The 20,269-nt window shown below is 35.1% G+C and overlaps 2 protein-coding genes across 15 annotated transcripts; both read right to left on the reverse strand.

The window, feature by feature from the left end:
- Window positions 1–17: 17 nt before the first annotated feature.
- On the reverse strand, window positions 18–11,835 carry LOC147551290 (putative F-box protein At1g47790). Of its 14 annotated transcripts, none has more exons than XM_086667798.1 (5): window positions 2,405–2,874; window positions 1,787–1,904; window positions 1,154–1,277; window positions 926–1,012; window positions 18–730 (listed from the first exon to the last, which is right to left on the reverse strand). In XM_086667798.1, exons 2-5 carry the CDS (start codon window positions 1,872–1,874, stop codon window positions 139–141), a joined length of 891 nt encoding a protein of 296 aa, XP_086523924.1. In that variant the 5' UTR covers window positions 1,875–1,904; window positions 2,405–2,874; the 3' UTR covers window positions 18–138. The 14 variants fall into 14 exon arrangements, with proteins under 14 accessions (XP_086523924.1, XP_086523925.1, XP_086523923.1 ...); XM_086667799.1 differs by having other exon boundaries at window positions 1,787–1,913; window positions 2,405–2,696; XM_086667797.1 differs by having other exon boundaries at window positions 1,787–1,922; window positions 2,405–2,691.
- LOC147551291 (F-box protein At1g20360-like) lies at window positions 10,027–16,797 on the reverse strand. The gene is made up of 2 exons (XM_086667803.1): window positions 16,630–16,797; window positions 10,027–11,265 (listed from the first exon to the last, which is right to left on the reverse strand). The coding sequence occupies exons 1-2, from the start codon at window positions 16,715–16,717 to the stop codon at window positions 10,148–10,150; spliced, it is 1,206 nt and encodes a 401-aa protein (XP_086523929.1). The 5' UTR covers window positions 16,718–16,797; the 3' UTR covers window positions 10,027–10,147.
- Window positions 16,798–20,269: the final 3,472 nt, after the last annotated feature.

Genomic DNA, 20,269 nt, shown 5'->3' on the forward strand with positions numbered 1-20,269 from the left:
TTTCAAACCAAATAACAGAATCAGCAAAGCCATATTCATAATATATCTCAATACGATAAATAAGCATAATTATTTCAACCAAAAGTAAATACTACCACATTTTCATAAATATTTTCTAATCAAACTTTGGTTGTTGTTCTAAACTTCAGTGAGAGTGCTTATATGAGAATTACTATAAGAGGGAGCATTAGAATGCAGAGATCTTGAAACACCAGTTTGAATATCGTATTCATGCAAATTATCCTTCCAAGGAGGACGACGTCTTGTGAAATTTAATAAAAATCTTTCACCATTAAAGAACATGGGTTGAATATAAACTTCAGGATTCCTCTCAGTTTTTATCACATCCTTTCTCTTAATTTCCCACTTGTTGTGTTCATAATCGTAGAGTACCCAAGTTACTATTTCATATTCAGGGGTAACGACAACAAAATTAACTTCATCTTCTACAACTCCAAGCCAAGTAGAAAACCACCAATGCAAAGCTTTACCTCCCACCATTTCAAATACACTCTTTGGTATTTCAATCATCCTACTCTCTTCTTTATCCAAATTGAATGCAATAATATATCCCTCTTCAGTTAACCAATGTATAATTCCTCGAAAGCAAACGGAATTACGAGTTATACTGTGACCTTTCCAGTCATTACCGAAGCTTATCCTTGAAGACTTATTGCAATCTCTCCAACGCCTTTTCTCCGGCATGAAAATCTTAAACTCAAAAGCCGTCCTTGACATGACCAAGCAAACCACATTGTATTGATTATAGTAATACGGAGAAGATATAGGAGTTGGGCCAAAGACTAACTTGTATGTACAAGCTTTAGACTTGTATCGAGATGGAATAAATTTTATTTTCTTGGTTAAAGGGTTGATAATGCATAATGTTGATATGCACGAACGAGAATCCATATTTGCTACATACCTTTCAAGCTTAACCAAAAGAAGGCCATGACAACTGTCATAAACGCCGGCTGTATCATATTTTTCGCCAAAAGTTATGGTGCTTTCACTAAGGTGATTGGGTGAAGAGGGATCCAGAGATAGTTGAGTGATACGGCCAGGAAATAAATATCCAGAAAAGAAATTATAAGGAATGGTTTGGAGACGATTGTGTTTGTATATAAAAAAAGGGTCTGATATCAAGTTATACCATTTTTTGTTGATACATTTCAACCGAACTATCGTTTCGGTAGGCAGCCGTATTAGAATTTCAGCAAGAAGATTGTTGTCAAGGTTGTCGATGCCCGTTGTTGCTGACATAATACAGTTATCATCTGCATAGAGACAGAGAAAATTAACAACTAAGTAACTGGAGTAAAGCTAAATCAACAAACACACTTCTTTTACACTATCAATGGGCATCATGTATAATAAATATAATTTATATTGTTTAGGGTTTCCATACTCATGTATTAGTACAGACAAAAAAAAAATTAGGTTTTTATGATCTCTAAAACAAAAAAAAAGGATTGAAATCGAGCAACCAATACTAATATTGATAATCTCATCCCTATAGTAGCCCAATTCATCTTTTCACTAGTTTTTTTTTTTGTGATTTTCACATAAAAAGAACGATTAGGTTTTCAATATTATCCCTCTAAAACCTACCATCCCGAATTGAAACACAATTTAACCCTAGACTAGACCCAATTGAAGAAACGTCACCGTTAGAAACAGAAATTAACCCTAAACCGAATGGAAAGACAATCAAAACTCTCCAACCCCATGATTCTTTTCTCAGAATAGATAAAAAAAATAGTAATAATACAGAGACGATGAGTACCTCCTTCTCCAATTCTTCTTCTCACTTTCTTGCTCCTGGTTTGGTTTTGGCTGCTACTACTACTACTACTAGAGCTGTTGGTCGTCATCAAGGGCGGAGCGAGGATTTGTACGCAAACCTGGCTAGCCTAAAATTACTATGCAATGTATATGTAATCACAAAATTGTAATTTAAACATCATAATGTATAACAAATAGACTTAATTATGCTAAATTGAAATTGAAAAAAGGGTTCACACATAAACATCAAAATCACCGAATTAATCAACCAGTTAAAGCAAGATTAGAGCCAAAAAGAAAACGAAAGGGGGGCCAATGAACACCATGAGTTTATTCTCTTCAAACCTACGACATTAAGTTTTGAAACTAATTTCAACCCAAACCAGTTTTAAGAAAGTTCAAACCCCCACAACCATAACCATATATGCTGGGAAGTTTTCCAAGCATAATAAATCCTAAGAAAAAAAAAGGATTTTAGAAGTATTTGGACTTTTAATAAATAAATAAAAAAAAATCCTAAGATCAAAGTCAATAACCTAATTACTCAAAAAAAATTGATATTGAAATATTAGAAGCTTTAGAAAGAATAAAAAAACAAGAGGGAAAACATATCACTTACCTAGATGGTAGATAACAAAGCTTTGTATTCCTTGATTAGTTGATTTTGTTTTTGTTTATTAGTGAGAAGATGAAGAACCCTAAATTTCACTTTGAATTTTAACTTTAAACCCTAGTGATTTTTAGAGAAGGTGATAAAGTAAGAGGGAAGAACGAGATGATAGAGAATTAGAGATTAGAGAGAGATGATGAACAGGCTTCGTCTTCGATCACGGCTCCTTCTCTCTCGGATAAACGAATTCCTCTCTCAAGGTCACCACCGCACCGCTCCTTCTCTCTCTCTCGTCTATTTTTCTTCCAAAGCTTTTTCCCTTTCAGTAAAAAAAAATTGAACCCTTGGCTGAAAATACGAAATTAACCCTACCCTCTTGAAAATATAACGGAACTAACCCTGGCTATAGCCAGGGATAGTCTACTTGTAGTTTCGCCCTTGGACTCGTCATTCTTCTACTGTTGATAATAATTCCACTCGAGGAGAAAGAAGATGGCTTGAGGATTTAGCAGGCCCTCTAGCCTCCTTCATAGGATATCTATTATAATGTGCCCGGTTTCCGCGCCGCTTTTTAAAGTAGGAAAAATACATATGGTGGCCAATACGTGTACAACAGTTTTTCTTATATAGACAACTATCTTGTGTGGACAACGAAAATAATTAAATTTTTTATATGAACAGTTGAACACCAGCTTCTAAGGGGACAACTCTATTATTTCACTCAAGTCCTCTTTAGAATTGATACATCAATTCAGATTTCAGATGTTTGTTTTTCTTATTTGTAAAAATCTGAAACGTCAGCTGAATCAACTAAATGTCTGAATTGGCTAAAAAAAACCCACATTTTTCATACTTCAAAACAAGTCTGAAACTAATGCCAAAATCTGAATTTGTGTTAATCTACACTAATAACCCCTTGAATTAAAAAACTTCCACCACCACCACCACTTCCACTACCACCACCACCACCACCACAACAGAGCCAACACCACTAACCACCACAGAATTGCTAACCACCACCACTAACCACCACAGAACTGCTAACCACCACCACTAACCACCACCACCACCACCAGCAACCACCACCATCGAACCAACACCACTAACCACTAGAGAACCACCACAAACCACCACCACCATACAACCATCACTACCACCACCACTACACAACCATCACTACCACCACCACTACACAACCATCACTACCACCACCACGAACTAGCCACCACCACAACAAACCAAACCGCCACCACAACCAATGCGCCACCACCACAACCAATGCGCCACCACCACAAACCGAAATGTCACCACCACATCAAATCACGGAGACCACCATCACCCATGGCCACCACATCTGAGAGGTGCGTGAAGAGAGAGAGAGAGAAAGAGAGAGAGGCTCCTACCAATTATTAGGGTTTTGGGTTTTTTTGGCTAATGGAGGAAGAAAGAGGGAGAGGTGGAAAGTAGAGAAAGATATTAGGTTTTTTTTTGCTGAAATAGGAGAAGGATAAAGAGATTGGTAAATTAGGGTTTTGGGTTAAAAAGAAGAAAGGAGGGCATAAATGTCAAAATTCTAATTCAGACCCAATAATTCAGACTTAAAAAACAACATCTAACTTCTAAAATAATTCGGCAAATTCAGATTCAGCGAATTCAGTTCAGCCAATTCAGATACAGACACAAATAAAAAAAAACAAACAACACCTAAGTTTGGTGTTCTTCTACTACTTCATCTTCATCATCAACCCAAAATTCTAGAGAGAGAATTTTTTTAGAGAAGATTATGCCATCAAACAAAGGGAAGGGAGAAAGATCAGATCTAAAAACTTTTAAAACCTAGAAATCAAAAATTTCAAAATCCTAGATTTTTTTTTTTACAAACAAGTAGAGATGCTCGTGCTTCGTGGAAAATCGACGAAACAAGAGAGATCTTAACTTCTGACTTTTTGTAAAAAAAAATTCTGACTTGCCAATTTCGTAGATTTTCCACGAAAATTTGGCAAGACAGAAGGGAACTTGCCACAAAAATCTACCATATTTTCGTGGATATCCCACCAAGTTCTGGGAATTTCTTCACCTCGAATTTTTGCCTTTAAATCGTTGTGTATTCTTTCTAACTACCCAAACGAAAATAAAAAATAAAAGTGAAAAAGTTAGAGTTTTACCTCATCAATGTAGGGTTTGATAAAAATCAAAGGGAAGTAGTAGAAACTATAGTTTACTAATACTAAAAAAAACAAGAGAAGTGGAGATTGATGAGTTTTACCTTCTTCATCCATCTAGGGTTTGATTAAAAAACAAAAGGAAGTGATAGAAACTAGAGTTTACTTTTAGTAGCAGTAAAAGAATAAGAATAAGACTAAGAAGAAGGAAGAAGATGAAGAAGAAGACAACTTAGGTTTTCAATTTTTAACTATTATTGTTGTTAATGGTCCATAAGTAAGTAACTATTAGTATTTAAGACTTTATGGAGTTGTCCCCTTATTAAATCAAAGTCAACTATGTCAAATGTAATTGACTCGCGCCGACCCGAAAATAGTTGTCCATATGAGAAAAACAGTTGTCCAAGTATTGGCCACCGTACATAAGACTCCTTTTTGTGTTTATTGAAGCAAGTCAAATTTTAAATTTCCACATAAGGGTGAGAATTCTAAACGAAAGCCCGAAACGGGGCTCGGAACGCCCGAGTCCGACGGAAAAACATTCGGCCCGACACTCGACATGGGTAGTGAATGCCCGACCCGCCTATAGATGATGGGCGGGTTTGGGCTTCATCCAAAAAGCTCATACCTGCTCATATAGCCCGAAAAATGGGTTTGATATTACTACCCGTATAAGAAGCCCGTTAATTAACCTTTACACAAACACCTCCATTGTAGGTTTTCAATATAAATAGCTCAACCTTCCCCAAACCCTAGTTTATTTTGGGACTTCTGAGTTCGTCAAGAGTCCAAGACTAAGAGTCGACGAGAATCTGAGGGGAAAGAGAGAACGAGAAAGAGAGATCCCACAATCCACCCCTATATCCTTTAGTTGTTCATCTTTATCCCTCTCTCTCTACCTTCTCACGTTTATGAAAAGTGGGGAATAAGAAGTTCTACATGGAAGAAGAGATATCTCGGATGTGTACATGCATTTTTGAAGACACTAGATCTGTACATATCTTGTATAGATCTATATTTCTCTATTTGTATAGATCTGTTATGTATTTACCGGTTTATCTAAGGGTTATTTTCCACATAGCCCGCGACTTTGTGACCTGTTTCCTGCCTAGCCGCCTACTTTGTCAAAAATACCCAGATGGCCTCCTTTTTCAGATTCCGTTATAACACCGTTAACTAGTCATCACCTCTCTCTCATCCAACTCATCGCCTCTCTCTGCCACCTCACCTTCTCGCCACCTCATCATCTTCCTCGACGAAGGTCGCCGGCCAACCTTCAAACATAAAAAAAATTATCTCTCCTCTCTCTCTCTCTCTCTAAATAAAAGATACTTTTTTTGTAAATCTCTCTCCCCTCTCTCTCTCTCTTTAAAACTCCGGCGAAGGGGTTTGATGGCGGCCATCCTCCTATGGGCCTCACGGCTAGCCCAACTATAGGCCCAACGGCCTAGAAGTTATATTATTATAAGTTTCCTATTTTATTATTTAGGGTTTCTATGTTTAGGAATATTAGCAATCAAGGAAAGTAATATTAGTAGTTATCTTGTTTCCCACTTTGAGTCTAATTAGGAAAGCATATTCTCTATATAAGAGAAGTTCAGTTTATCTTGTAAGACATTGAATTGAGTTATAAAAAATCCCTTGATTGCATCTTCTTTCTTTACAGTTATTTTAGATTATCTTTAGTTATTTCTTCTCTCTCTTCTTAATTCTAGTAATGGATTCTAAAATTATTTCGCTTCCGCAACAATCTACATCAGCTGGTATCATGAGCCTTCAAAATCCTGAAATTTTTTTTCCAACAAATCATCCCGAGAGGAATAAGGTGTTCAAATCAAGACTTACAATCAATAAGAAGGTATGTGATTTCATCATCGATAATGGTAGTGAAGAAAACATGATTTCTCAACGACTTGTTAATGCCCTTCAACTACCTACAACTGAACACCCAAATCCTTACAAAGTTGGTTGGATTTCTAATCAAAAAGAATTATCGGTAAGAACCCAATGCACATTCCCGTTCTCCATTGGCTCTTATTATCGTGATTCAATTTGTTGTAACGTCGTCGGTATGGATAATTGTCATCTTATTTTCGGAAGACCATGGATTTTTGACGTCGACGCCACATATTATTGCCGGGCAAATATATTCGAGTTTTCTTGGTCGAACCGTACCCTTAAACTATTACCGTTAACGGAGAAAACCGATCTCTCGGTTCAAACTCCCAACACGGAACCATCTTCTAATTATACACAACAACCGTCACCTTGTCAATACCAACCTTCACCACCACCTCCAGTATGTTATACACCATCACCTCCATCTTATTACTATCCAACAACAGAACCACCACCGTATTCACCACCACTACCATCTTTTCTTGACAATTATCTTCAACTACAATCAACTATTTTGAGAGATTTAGGGCTTGATCATTCCAACGATACGTTCACTGAAGTAATACGTCAGCAATCTTCCTCGTTTACTTTAGCCTTCAATCAGGAAGAAGATGTGAGCAATTATTCAATTGATACAACTACTAGGACTGACGATATAAATCGATATGCTAGCATATTAACTAAAGAAGATGAACCCAATGATATTACAGAAAGAGTTGAAGATGATGACAACGAAGTAGTCGAAGTCGAAGTCGAAGAAGAAGAAGTTGAAGGAGTTGATTCCAACTATACAGAAGTAATAAAAGAGGGTGATTCCGTTGATATTAAACAAGAAGTTCACAACAATACTCTTTCACTGTCGGTGAAAGAAAAAGAAATCAATCAGCTTCTGAGTCTTATTATCAATGTTTTCCATAGTAACAAAGAGATCTTGCTTCGTGAACTAATTTGTAACTCTTCTGATGCGTTGGATAAGATCAGATTTGCAAGCTTGACAGATAAAAGCAAGCTGGGTACTCATCCTGAACCCGTCAGCAGAATCGTTCATGATAAAGTAAATAAGACTCTCTCGATCATTGATAGTCGAATCCGAATGACGAAAGTCGATTTGGTGAACAATTTGGAAACAATTGCGAAATCTGGAACGAAGGAATTCAGGGAGGCATTACAAGCAGGAGCAGATGTTAGTTCTTTCACGAATCTTCTCTTCACAACAATTCTTCAATTGAGGAAATTATAGGTACAGGGAAGATGCAGCCTACACCGGTTTCTAGTTCAATGACATGCATAGATTTAGAAAATTCTCTTGCTTGCCATGGAAGTACAAAGAGTCCCGAATCTATTGTTGTTTGTGCTCTCAAAAAGTTAGCCGAGAAATACGACCACATGACTTCTAAAGATCACGGAGTTACTAGAGACTTTTGGACAGAGAAATTTGAAGCGCCCGTGTGGGGTGACCATTACATACGAGAAGGCCATAGGCGTAAAGGTAAACACATATTTCTTGGTCAATATGATAATAAGGAAAAGGCAACTCAAGCTTTTGACCGTGTAGCTCTCAAATATGGGGGTTTTATTACTTTTAACACTTATGTCTCATGTGATAATGAGAGCAGGGATTCCTATACATCTAGTAAGAAGACATTTGAGGTAAACCTAGATAATGGAACATTGGAGGAATTGAAGAAGAGAGCTGCTACTGATAAGAATGATTTAGTAAAGGTGTTGTTTGAGATAACCCTTTTAACATCTGGGTTTAGTTTGGATGACACAAACACAATTGCTAGAAGAATTCATAGGATATTGAAACATGGGCTGCTTGATGAATGGAAAGCAAATCTGCAAGCGAATCAAGTCACTTTCGCTTCTGATTTTTCTGGTTATAGTCATGGTAGTTTTGTCAAGAAGGGCTTAGAGATTTTGTGGCTACGAAGGAAAACAACATAGTTGAGTTAGATGAAGAGCATTACTCTTTTGTTCTCGATCTCTTATGTCGTTCGATGAGAATTACTTATGCATATGATCTTGTGAAAGAGATTGGTGTAGACGTTAATGCCCATCACTTGTTCGATAAATTGTTCCTTCAAGTTCTTAACACGACAACTTATGATAGAGTTTTGGTTTATAAACTTCACCATGATGAACGTGGGAAGATGATTCAAGTTGTTATTGAAAGGAAAGATACAGAAAGAGTGATAAAGTGGTTGCCGAAATTCAGAGTTGATTTTTCCATAACGATTAATCTGGTGTTTTTCATCGAATTACTAGATGACGGAAGATGTAGAAATTTGTTAGAAGTTTGTTTCTTCCAATTGATTTTGCAGGATCTTTCGCATCATGAGTTTTGGATTTTAGTTGGTGATGTGATCCTTATTTGTCTTCTTCCAATTTCCGACAAATCTCGCGCAAAGTGGGAACTAAGGATTGCCTTCAAAATCGTCGTCAATGACACCTTCCACATCGCTGATATATATCCGTATTACCTGGGCGATCTGCTTTATGACAACACCAACTTGGGGGCAAGTTGTTCCGCAGCGGGGGAGTATGATGGCGGCCATCCTCCTATGGGCCTTACGGCTAGCCCAACTATAGGCCCAACGGCCTAGAAGTTATATTATTATAAGTTTCCTATTTTATTATTTAGGGTTTCTATGTTTAGGAATATTAGCAATCAAGGAAAGTAATATTAGTAGTTATCTTGTTTCCCACTTTGAGTCTAATTAGGAAAGCATATTCTCTATATAAGAGAAGTTCAGTTTATCTTGTAAGACATTGAATTGAGTTATAAAAAATCCCTTGATTGCATCTTCTTTCTTTACAGTTATTTTAGTTTATCTTTAGTTATTTCTTCTCTCTCTTCTTAATTCTAGTAATGGATTCTAAAATTATTTCGCTTCCGCAACAATCTACATCAGGGTTTCCCTTCGTCAAGATTTTAGAGAGAGAGAGGATAGATAAATTTTAACTTTGCCTTTTTAGGGAACGACTCAAAAAATCATCTCGATATTTGTCAACTTTAGGGGTAAAGTGAGAACCCGGTCACATTTTTAGGGGCAATCGTGAAATAACCTATCTTTCTGTCTTTCGAAGCTTATGTATAGATGAACTGAGCAGGTAGCTTCATTTCGGAGTTCCAATGGCTGGAGCTGTACTTTGCCCTCTCAACATTAGACATAGCGCAACCACGGTTGTCTTTCCTCTTGAATCACTCTTAAGCCAAAGTTAACTTTGTGGACTACCTACTCCTTTCACTTGCTGTTTCAGCCTCTGACCTTATCAGCTCAAAAAATAATACCAACCATTCTTGGTCTTAATCCCTGAATCTGAATTCTGAAAGGGGTTCTTGTTCAAAAAATTATCTAGAATATGAGTCTTATTGCTACCCGAAAACAAGATTTTGAGATAACAAGACCCAATGATGAAATCAACTATAGATCCAGCCTATCTTCGTCTGGAAAATCAGATGTAAGAGAAGCGAGTGTGTTACAGTAAAAATGGATCTATGTTTGGTAGTGTGAGCGTGAATAATGGCAGTGTATCGAGTAACAATGGTAAGTATATATAACAGAATTAGTAAACTCATATGCACTTCATACTATATCACAGTACGATAAATAAACATAATTATTTTACAACGTAAAGTAAGTACTCAATTTCATATATATTTCCTAACCAAACTTCAGTTGTTGCTCTAAACTTCAGTGAGAGTGCTTATATGAGAAGTACTATAACAGGGAGCATTGAAATGTAGAGATTTTAAAACACCAGTTTGGATATCGTATTCTTGCCAAAAATTTTTGGGACAGCTACCCCTTTTGAAATTTAATAAAAACCTTTCACCATTAAAGAACATGGGTTGAATATAAACTTCAGGATTATTCTCCATTTTTATCACATCCTTTCTCTTAATTCCCCACTTGTTGTTTTCATAATCGTAGAGTACCAAAGTTACTATTTCACGTTTTGGGGTAACGACAACAAGATTAACTTCATCTTCCACAACTCCAAGCCAAGTAGGAAGCCACCAACGCAAAGCTTTACTTCCCACCATTTCAAATACAATCTTTGGTATTTCAATAATCCTACTCTCTTCTTTAACCAAATTGAATGCAATAATATATCCCTCTCTAGTTAACCAATGTATAATCCCTCTAAAGCAAAAAGAGTTCCGAATTATTTTACTCTCTTTCAAGCCATTACCGAAGCTTATCCTCGTAGACTTTTTGCAAGTTCTCCAACGCTCTTTCTCCCACATGAAAATCTTAAACTCAAAAGCCACCCTTGACTGTACCAAGTAAACCACATTGTATTGATCATAGTAATACGGAGATGACGCAGAAGTTGGGCCAAAGACTATCCCGAATACACAATATTTACGCTTGTAAGGAAATGGAATAAGTTTATTTTTCTTGGTTAAAGGGTTGAGAATGCACAATTTTGATATGCATGAATGCGAATCCAAGAGCTTAACCAAAAGAAGGCCATGACAACTATCATGAATGGCTACTGAATCATACTTTTCACCAAAAGATATGGTGTTTTTACTAAGGTGATTGGGCATAGAGTGATCGATAGATAGTTGAGTGATACACCCCGAAAATGGTTCTGCAGAAAAGAAATTACAAGGACTGGTTTGGAGACTAGTGTGTTTGTTAATAAAAAAAGGGTCAGAGATCATGTTATACCATTTTCTGTTGATACATTTCAATCCAACTATCGTTTCTGTAGGCAGCCGTATTAGAATCTCAGCAAGAAGATTGTTGTCAAGATTATCGATGCCCGTTGTTGCTGATATAATACAGTTATCATCTGCACAGAGACAGAAAAAGATTGGGAGAAAATTAAAAACTAAGTAATTGGGGTAAAGCTAAATCAACAAGCACACTATCAATGGGCATCATGTATAATAAATATAATTGATATTGTTTAGGGTTTCCATACTCATATATTAGTGCAGACAAAAAATTAGGGTTTTAAGATCTCTAAAACAAAACAAAATAATGGATTGAAATCGAGCAACCAATACTAATATTGATAATCTCATCCCTATAGTAGCCCAAATCATCTTTTCACTAGTTTTTTGTGATTTTCACATAAAAAGAACGATTAGGTTTTCAATATTATCCGTCTAAAACCTACCGCCCCTAATTGAAATACAATTTAACCCTAGACTAGACCCAATTAAATAAACGTCATCGTTAGAAACACAGAGACGATGAGTACCTGCTTCTCCAATTCTTCTTCTCACTTTCTTGCTCCTGGTTTGGTTTTGGCTACTACTACTACTACTACTACTACTACTACTAGAGCTGTTGCGTTTCAAGGTCGTCATTCTTCTACCTTTGATTTCCACCGGAGGAGAAAGAAGATGACTTGAGGATTAGCAGGCCCTCTAGCCTCTTTTAAAGGATATCTATTACTAATAGGGTTATTTCCCAATTGACCCCAAAAGTGTGCCCGTTTGCGGGAACCCCCTAAAGTAGGAGAAATACCCATACGACCTACGGGTAGCCCAGTTGGTCGGTGCATTTACTTTGCAATGCAAAGATCCCAGATTCAATCCCATGGAAGTACAAATCTATGAATATTGAATTTGGGTATAAATAAATTAGTTTTTGTAAGCTTTAAGCAATTTAATTCGTCGAATTTTTGGCCATTTAATTTTCGTCGAGCTTTAGGTTGGTATTATTTCAACAATAATCGTGCATATTACATCGTATCGATGTATAAATGCCTTTGTAGTGAATATTACAAAAAAGTGTCAAATTTAAAATTTCATTACCCTATTCTCAAATTTAGAAAAGGGCCCATGGATTTTAGGCCCAAAATAAAGTTCAAAAAAGCAATAAGGTCCAATCTTTCTAGAAAAAATGAAATAAAGTATGAAACTTTAACATTAAATAACACGTTATTTATGAAACAAAACAAGAGTCAATAAAAAAAAATCTATTTTTTCTGTAGAGATATGTCAATTTGGACTAAGTATCCATTATAATTATTATTTTGGCTTAAAATCCTATATTAATATTAGGGTGCTCTAAATGTTTGTTTAGGTGTAGATTTTTAAACTAGGAACCCAAAAATTATTTAAAAAATAAAAACGATTCCTAACCGAAACCACATTAACCTTATTATTGTTACGAAATTTTATATATACTGATCATTTTTTACTTTTCTTTTGCTCAAAGTCACTACTTTTACCGCACAAACTCACATTTGGGTTGATTTGGTCAATTGATTTAGACCCAGTCAGATTTCAATCACACTCACCACTAACTTAATATTGGTCAAACTGATAAAAAAAAAAAGAACTTAAAATCTCCCACTTAAAACAAAATTATCGGTGGAAACATCTCGAAATCAAACAACTATCTTTTTCTAATATCATATTCAAAATATTGAAAGTTTTTTATTAGTGTTTTAAAGATAAAAATTATGAAAAAGGGAAAAAAAAAACCTTCACGTTCTTATTTTAGTCCAAAAATAAATGTAAAAACTGAATAATCACCCACTAGAAAGTAAGAAAAATTTCCCATAAATCTCATTTTGAAGTTTTTCTTTCGATGAAGTGGTGTTAGTCTTGAAAAACTAATAACTTAATGAAGGTCGGACATACCAGTTTAACATATTGCATTAAAGGTCGACATTAAGCTACCGATATGATTCGGAACATATCGATTTTATCTTACTGACCAAAAACTTATCAAAACTCTCTCCAAATGTTGTTTTCCCTCGTCTGTCGATAGCACTGTACCCATTTAACTATCTCTCCTATCTCGTTCCCTTTCCTATCTCACTCTCCTTCCCTCCTCCTCTATCTCGTTTCCTTCGTTCCTTCTCCTCTCTCTCTCCCTTTCTCAACCGACGAAGTAAAGCATTTGCAGCAAGAGTGGATTTGGTTTGGTGGAAGCTCCAAACCTAATTAGATGCATACTTTAGGGGAATCCTCTCAACCAGGTTGCAATATGGTTTTGAGGGAAGCCTCAAACCAAATTGGATTTCTGGTTTGGGGGAATTCCGAAACCAGATCATTTCCAGCAAAGGCTCTCATTTGCCGGAATAGAGAGAGAGGCAGAGAGAGAATCGGTAGTTGTGGTAGTGTTAGTGGTCGGAAGTGGTGGTGAAGATGATTTGCTTTCTTAAGCCCTCACCACTTTCTTTAAACACAATTTGTTTAAATCTCGAATTTCTTCCTTTTTCAGAACGGATTCTGCTCGAGCTTAGTCGGTTCAATGTATAGCAACTCCTAACTGAATCCACGTCAACCTATTACTGTCATAGCTCCTCCAGGTTAAAAGCCCCTCCCAAACTAGCTAAAAATAGATATATTATTGCATTCAATTTTTAAATATTGACTATTTTTAAATACTGAATTCTTCTTATAATTGCTATTACGTACACATGAACTTTACTAATTTTATAGAAAGCATGAAATATAACATAATATCCCGGAATATAATCCGAAAACATTAATGGAATACAAGTGCCACTCATGATAAACCTTAACATCACTATTTACAACAAGTTGAACATCCTCTCATTTTTTTCTCTTCCATTTTATGAGGATAAGGAGCAGTATAATTTTTTTCAAGGACTGAATCTTCATAACTAGTATTACGCTGGCAGATTTTATAGACAATGTTTTTTTGTTAAAGGCAATGTATTTTGCATGCTTGACTTGATTAATTCTTTATGACCAACTTTACTAAAAGCAATGCTAGTTGTGAAGGTCATTTTCACATCTCCGACGGAAAATTCCCGATTGCCGACCTTAACTTAAAAAAAAAATCATTTTCTTCCTTCTTTTTCTTATTTTTATTCTTCTCCTTCTCTCAAATCTCTCTCCTCTCACTCTCTCTCTCCACAATCGGCGAAGGGGAAGACCCCCTTTGCCGACGATCTGATTTACTGTAGAGAATAAGGAGAGAGGGAGATTTAAGAGATTAATAAGAAGGTGAAGGATAAGAAAGAAGAATAAGAAGGAAGGAGATGAAAGAAGGAAGAAGATGAAAGAAGGAAAAAAAAATAGTCAAGGTCGGTGGCCGAAGCCTGCCAGCGGTCGACGACAACCTAGCGCCTATTGATGTTGTTAGATCAAACATTGGGTGAGACATTGTTTCCTAAACACACCTTGTCTTTAATCAAACTAGAGATTGCTTTTAGTGAGATTGCCTGTCCCAACATCGGGCATTACCTACACAATATCTCTACTATGATACATAAATAATGGCATGGCAAACTAAGTTCAGTCATAGACTCAAAGCCAAATAAAATGGAGGCTGCTTATATATATATATATACATATATATATATATATATATATATATATATATATATATATATATATATATATTGTGTGATATCTCAAAAATATTGTATCCTTCCCAACAGAGAAGTTGAGTGATACTTCACAGTTTAGACTTATAGTTTCAAACCAAATAACAGAATTAACAAACTCATATGCACTTCTTAATATATCGTAAATAAGTATAATTATTTTACAACGAAAAGTAAATAATCAATTTCATAAATATTTCCTAATCAAACTTTGGTTGTTGCTTTAAACTTCAGCTAAAGTGCTTATATGAGAAATACTATAATCGGGAGCATTGAAATGTAGAGATCTTAAAACACCAGTTTGGATATCGTATTCTTGCCATTTATTTTTGGGACAGCCACGCCTCTTGAAATTTAATAAAAATCTTTCACCATTAAAGGACATGGGTTGAATATAAACTTCATGACTACTCTCATTAATCACATCATTTCTCTTAATTTCCCACTTGTTGTTTTCATAATCATGGAGTACCCAGGTTACTATTTCATGTTTTGGGGTAATCACAACAAGATTAACTTCATCTTCCACAACTCCAAGCCAAGTAGAAAACCACCATGGCAACGCTTTCCTTCCCACAATTTCAAATACACTCTTTGGTATTTCAATCATCCTACTCTCTTCTTTATCCAAATTGAATGCAATAATATATCCCTCTCCAGTTAACCAATGTATAATCCCTCGAAAGCAAAAAGAATTATGAGTTACTTTACTTTCTTTCAAACCATTACCAAAGCTTATCCTCGTAGACTTGTTGCAAGTCCTCCAACGCTCTTTTTCCCACATGAAAATCTTAAACTCAAAAGCCACCCTTGACTCTACCAAGCAAACCACATTGTATTGATCATAGTAATACGGAGAGGATGCAGAAGTTGGGGCAAAGACTAACCTGAATTCACAAGATTTAAGCTTGTAAGGATATGGAATAAGTTTCTTTTTCTTGGTTAAAGGGTTGAGAATGCACAATTTTGATATGCGTGAATGCGAATCCAATTTTGATATGTACCCTTCGAGCTTAACCAAAAGAAGGCCATGACAACTATCATGAATGTCTATTGAATCATACTTTTCGCCAAAAGATATGGTGTTTCTACTAAGGTGATTGGGGGTAGAGTGATCGAAAGACAGTTGAGTGATACAAGCGGAAAATGGCTCTTCAGAAAAGAAATTACAAGGACTCGTTTGGCGACAAGCGTGTTTGTTTATAAAGAAAGCGTCGGAGATCAAGTTACACCATTTTTTGTTCACAAATTTCAACCCAAGTAAAGTTTTTGCAGGCAGCCATGTTAGAATCTCAGCAAGAAGATTGTTGTCAAGGTTGTCGATGCCCGTTGTTGCTGACATAATACAGTTATCATCTGCACAGAGACAGAAAAAGATTGAGAGAAAATTAACAACTAAGTAATTGGGGTAAAGCTAAATCAACAAGCACACTTCTTTTACACTATCAATGGCCATTATCTATAATAAATATAATTGATATTGTTTAGGGTTTCCACACTCATATATTAGTACATACAAAAAAAAGTGGACTGAAATCGAGCAACCAATACTAATATTGATAATCTCATCCCTATAGTAGCCCAATTCATCTTTTCACTAGTTTTTTTGTGATTTTCTCATTAAAAAAAGGATAGGTTTTCAATAGCATCACTCTGAAAACCTACCACCCCCAATTGAAACAAAATTTAACCCTAGAGTAGACCCAATTGAAGAAACATCAGCATTAGAAACACAATTAACCTAAAGAAAATAGGAAGACAATCAAAACCCTCCTACCCAATGATTATTTTCTCAGAATAGATAGAAAGTAGTTATAACACAGAGATGATTAGTACCTCCTTCTCCTATTCTTCTTCTCACGTTCCCGCTCCTGGTCTGGTTTTGGATAATACTACTGGAGCTGTGGCGTTTCAATGTCGTCATTCTTTTGCCGTTGATAATAATCCCACCGGAGTAGAAAGAAGATGGCTCTGAGGATTATATCCACACACTTCTAGGGTTGGGCCTCTTTTTTTTTGGTGGCCAATAGGTGGACAATCAATTTTCTTATACACACAACTATTTTCGGACCCGGTACAAAATTAGTTAACTTTGATTTAATATGAGGATAACTTCACAAGGTCTTAAATAAAACAGTTACTAAATTGTGGACCATTAACAAAAACAATAATAGGAATTAATGGTATTCATCGTCTTCTTCTCCATGTTAGATTCTTCTTCTTTCCTCTTTTCTCTTATTCTTCATCTCAAATCTTCATCTCTCTCTATCTCCCGTCAATTAATCATTAAGGTGCTTATATGCTATAGGAATTAAGGCAAAATCATAACCCATTTAAGCTTCGATCATTACGGGAGTCCGACGAGTTTCATCTCTGGAAAAGAATTAGACGCGATGAACGTAGATTGTGAATGCAATAACGGTGTGCAGAAGTTCATCTTCAAGCTTATGCAAGTAAACGAGTTTAGCAGTTTTTATGTACTTTACCAAGTTTTGCCCTAGACTTTCAATCTGTGTAATTAGTTTCTTCAATGAAGTTAGGAATATTTTTGGGTATTTAAGTTCGTATGCAAGATTTCACCATTAAATTATTATTATATTTGTTGATTATATTGAAGACATGGTCCACATCCTGCATAATCTCCAATGGTTGTATTAGGGAAAGGATACAGAATTTACCTAAAATAGTATGTACAATTTATCTTACTCTTAAATCCAAGCAAATCTATTGTTTCTTAAACGAAAATAAACTTATTTTTAGGTTTTAAATTTTCAAAAATTGATTTCTAAGTTTTCAATTTTTTCAAAGGATTTTAGGGTTCATGAAGAATACTATATCTTATTTTTCTCTTTGGAAATATTCTTCGACAATTTCTTTTCCTTTTCTAGATGCCATAATCAACAATTTCTCTCCAAAATTTTCTCTCTCTATTGTTGGTGATGAAGAAGTAGTATAAGCAAAGTTTAGGGCTTACAGAGAAAAAGAGGAGGAGTTAAAATAAAGTTCTAATTCTTTGAGGACTTGAGTGAAAAATAATAGAGTGATGTCCCTTTAGAAACTATAAGTCCATATAAAATATTTAATTTTTCTGGTTGTTCACATAAGATAGTTTTCCATATAAGAAAATTGATTGTCCACGACTCCACGTATGGGCCACCTTTTTTTTCTTCTTTTATTTATTTTAAGTTTATATCCCAATTGGCCCCCAAAAGTATGATCAGATTACCAGTGCCCCCCTAAAGTATGAGAAATACTGAGATGACCCCTTTGTGGTTTTATATGCATTAACTAAAAAGATTATGTTTTCTTTCGAAGACTGTCATTTGTCTTTTTCTTCTCTTATTTCTGTTGTAGCCCCTAACATTTATCTCTCTTCACATTCTATCTTCATCATCTTCTTCCTTTCTCTCTCTAAGAGAGACCTCCGTTAATGGATATCTTCTAGAAAAAAATTCAAATTCTAAATATCTCCCCTGTTCTTTATCTTCTAGAGTACATTATCCCCCAACACTAAATCAAGTTGAGATCCACCTCTTTTATCAAAAAACAACTTAATTTCCAACTCTGTGAACAACTATATCCCAAGAATAAACAGATCTAGGTGAACACATTAAAGTAGATAAAATTGATTTAGTAGCAAAAACTACAACTTTATCTTCATTAGCAAGAAACGAATAATAAGATCGTTAGTTTCAAGTATACAGTACCAAGACGCTTGTCATTTTTAAGGTTTATACAATCGTATGAACGATCATAAGTTTCAAAATTACCACAGATGAGCAAAACTTCTGGTTCAGTAATTGAAAATGAAAGTTTGAGAAACTTGAAAATAGTATTTGAACCAACATCGTCCATTTTGGTTGCATATCAACTGATGGTTTGAAAACAACAGCTTCATCTGTGGCATATCAATCATCAAATAAACATAATCAAATCTATAACCTAATCACGTGCTAAATCAACAGAAATCGAGAAACACAAATATTTCGAATTTGAATTTTTTTTCTAAAAGATATCCATTAATGGAGGCCTCTCCAAGAGAGAGAAAGGAAAGAAGATGATGAAGATAGAAAGTGAAGAAAGATCAATATTATGGACTAAACCAAAAATAAGAGAAGAAAAGACAAAAGGACAATCTTGAAAAGTTAAAGTCTATCTTTTTAATTAGTCAATGCAGAGAAAACCACAAAATGGGGCCATTTCGGCATTTCTCATACTTTAAGGAAAATAACCCTTTATTTTATAGCTAATTTTCTTTTTTAATTTTATTTTATTGTCAAGTTTAAAGCCCAAGGTAAGGAAACCAAGAATAACAAAAAGGATCTTTTAGGGTCTCCTTCGTGAGCTTTATGATCTTTAATTTGTGGCCTCTGGAGTCTTTTTATTTTATTTGTGCAGTCTTGTACTCTTTTCCTTTCATGTTGTCATTACTTTTATAAGTTTCATGTTGTTATTTACTTTTGTAAATTCATTTTAGTAAATCCATGTTGTACTCAAAGGAGACAAAACTATCAAAACCATGTAATTGTTGGATTGTATTCCTTCTATGAATGAAATTCTTATTTATGTCAATAAAAAAAAGGGTGACTTTGACGTTAACCCTACTTAGTGAGGGGAGGCCCCGCTAATAATTTGGGGAGGCGCCTTTAAAACTTCTTTATTTTTGTCAGACGTTAACTTGGAACCACGTGCATCTAAAACACGTTTAATTAAGATCAATGTAGTTGTATTGTAAAGCTAGAGCAATAACATGGTGAACTAAAAAGCCTCCGGATCCTATTGTTAAAAAATGTGAACTAAAAAACCATCCATACAACCATATGCTTCCACTAACATCCAATGTTGGGTCATTACTTAAGATAAAAGTCTTACCCCCAGCAAATTGTATCCATTTGACATTATGATAACCAATAGTTTTTATTCATCATTTACTCCATTCATTCATCTCTCAAATTACTTAAATAGAAAATGTTCCAATTTTGCACCACTCTCTTCATTTTATTTGTGCATTGAAAATTGTAGAGAGAGAAGAAGATGAAAAAGGCTTCCAAGGGTTGGGTAGGTAGTTGAATAAGCTGGCAAATCCAAAAGGAACAAAGAAGATGTATACCTTCTCCAAGAAAGAACGTCCTGTGTTTTAGGGTGTGTTTGATCTCAAGTTCGAGAAAGAAAAAAAAAGTGTTTCTCCTAGAAACATTTTCATCTGAAAAATGATTATTCTGAAACATTTTCTAAATTTTTTACTATTTGGTTCACCAAAGAAAACAAAATTAGTTTTCTCATGTTATTCTTTTCCGTTGTTTGTTTGACGTATAGAAAAATATTTATTTATAAAACGTTATTTGTAACATAATACTTAATTTAATTAAATAAACATTTATTTCAAAAATTGAAAATGCCTAAAATACTTGTCCTACTTTATCTTAAAGTAAAAAAGTTTATTTAAATACTAAATATTGCCATAATAGATATCTTC

The sequence above is a fragment of the Eschscholzia californica genome, unplaced genomic scaffold, assembly GCF_041429995.1.
Source record: "Eschscholzia californica isolate CP2 unplaced genomic scaffold, dmEscCali1.0.p SCAF_3, whole genome shotgun sequence".
Classification (NCBI taxonomy): domain Eukaryota; kingdom Viridiplantae; phylum Streptophyta; class Magnoliopsida; order Ranunculales; family Papaveraceae; genus Eschscholzia; species Eschscholzia californica.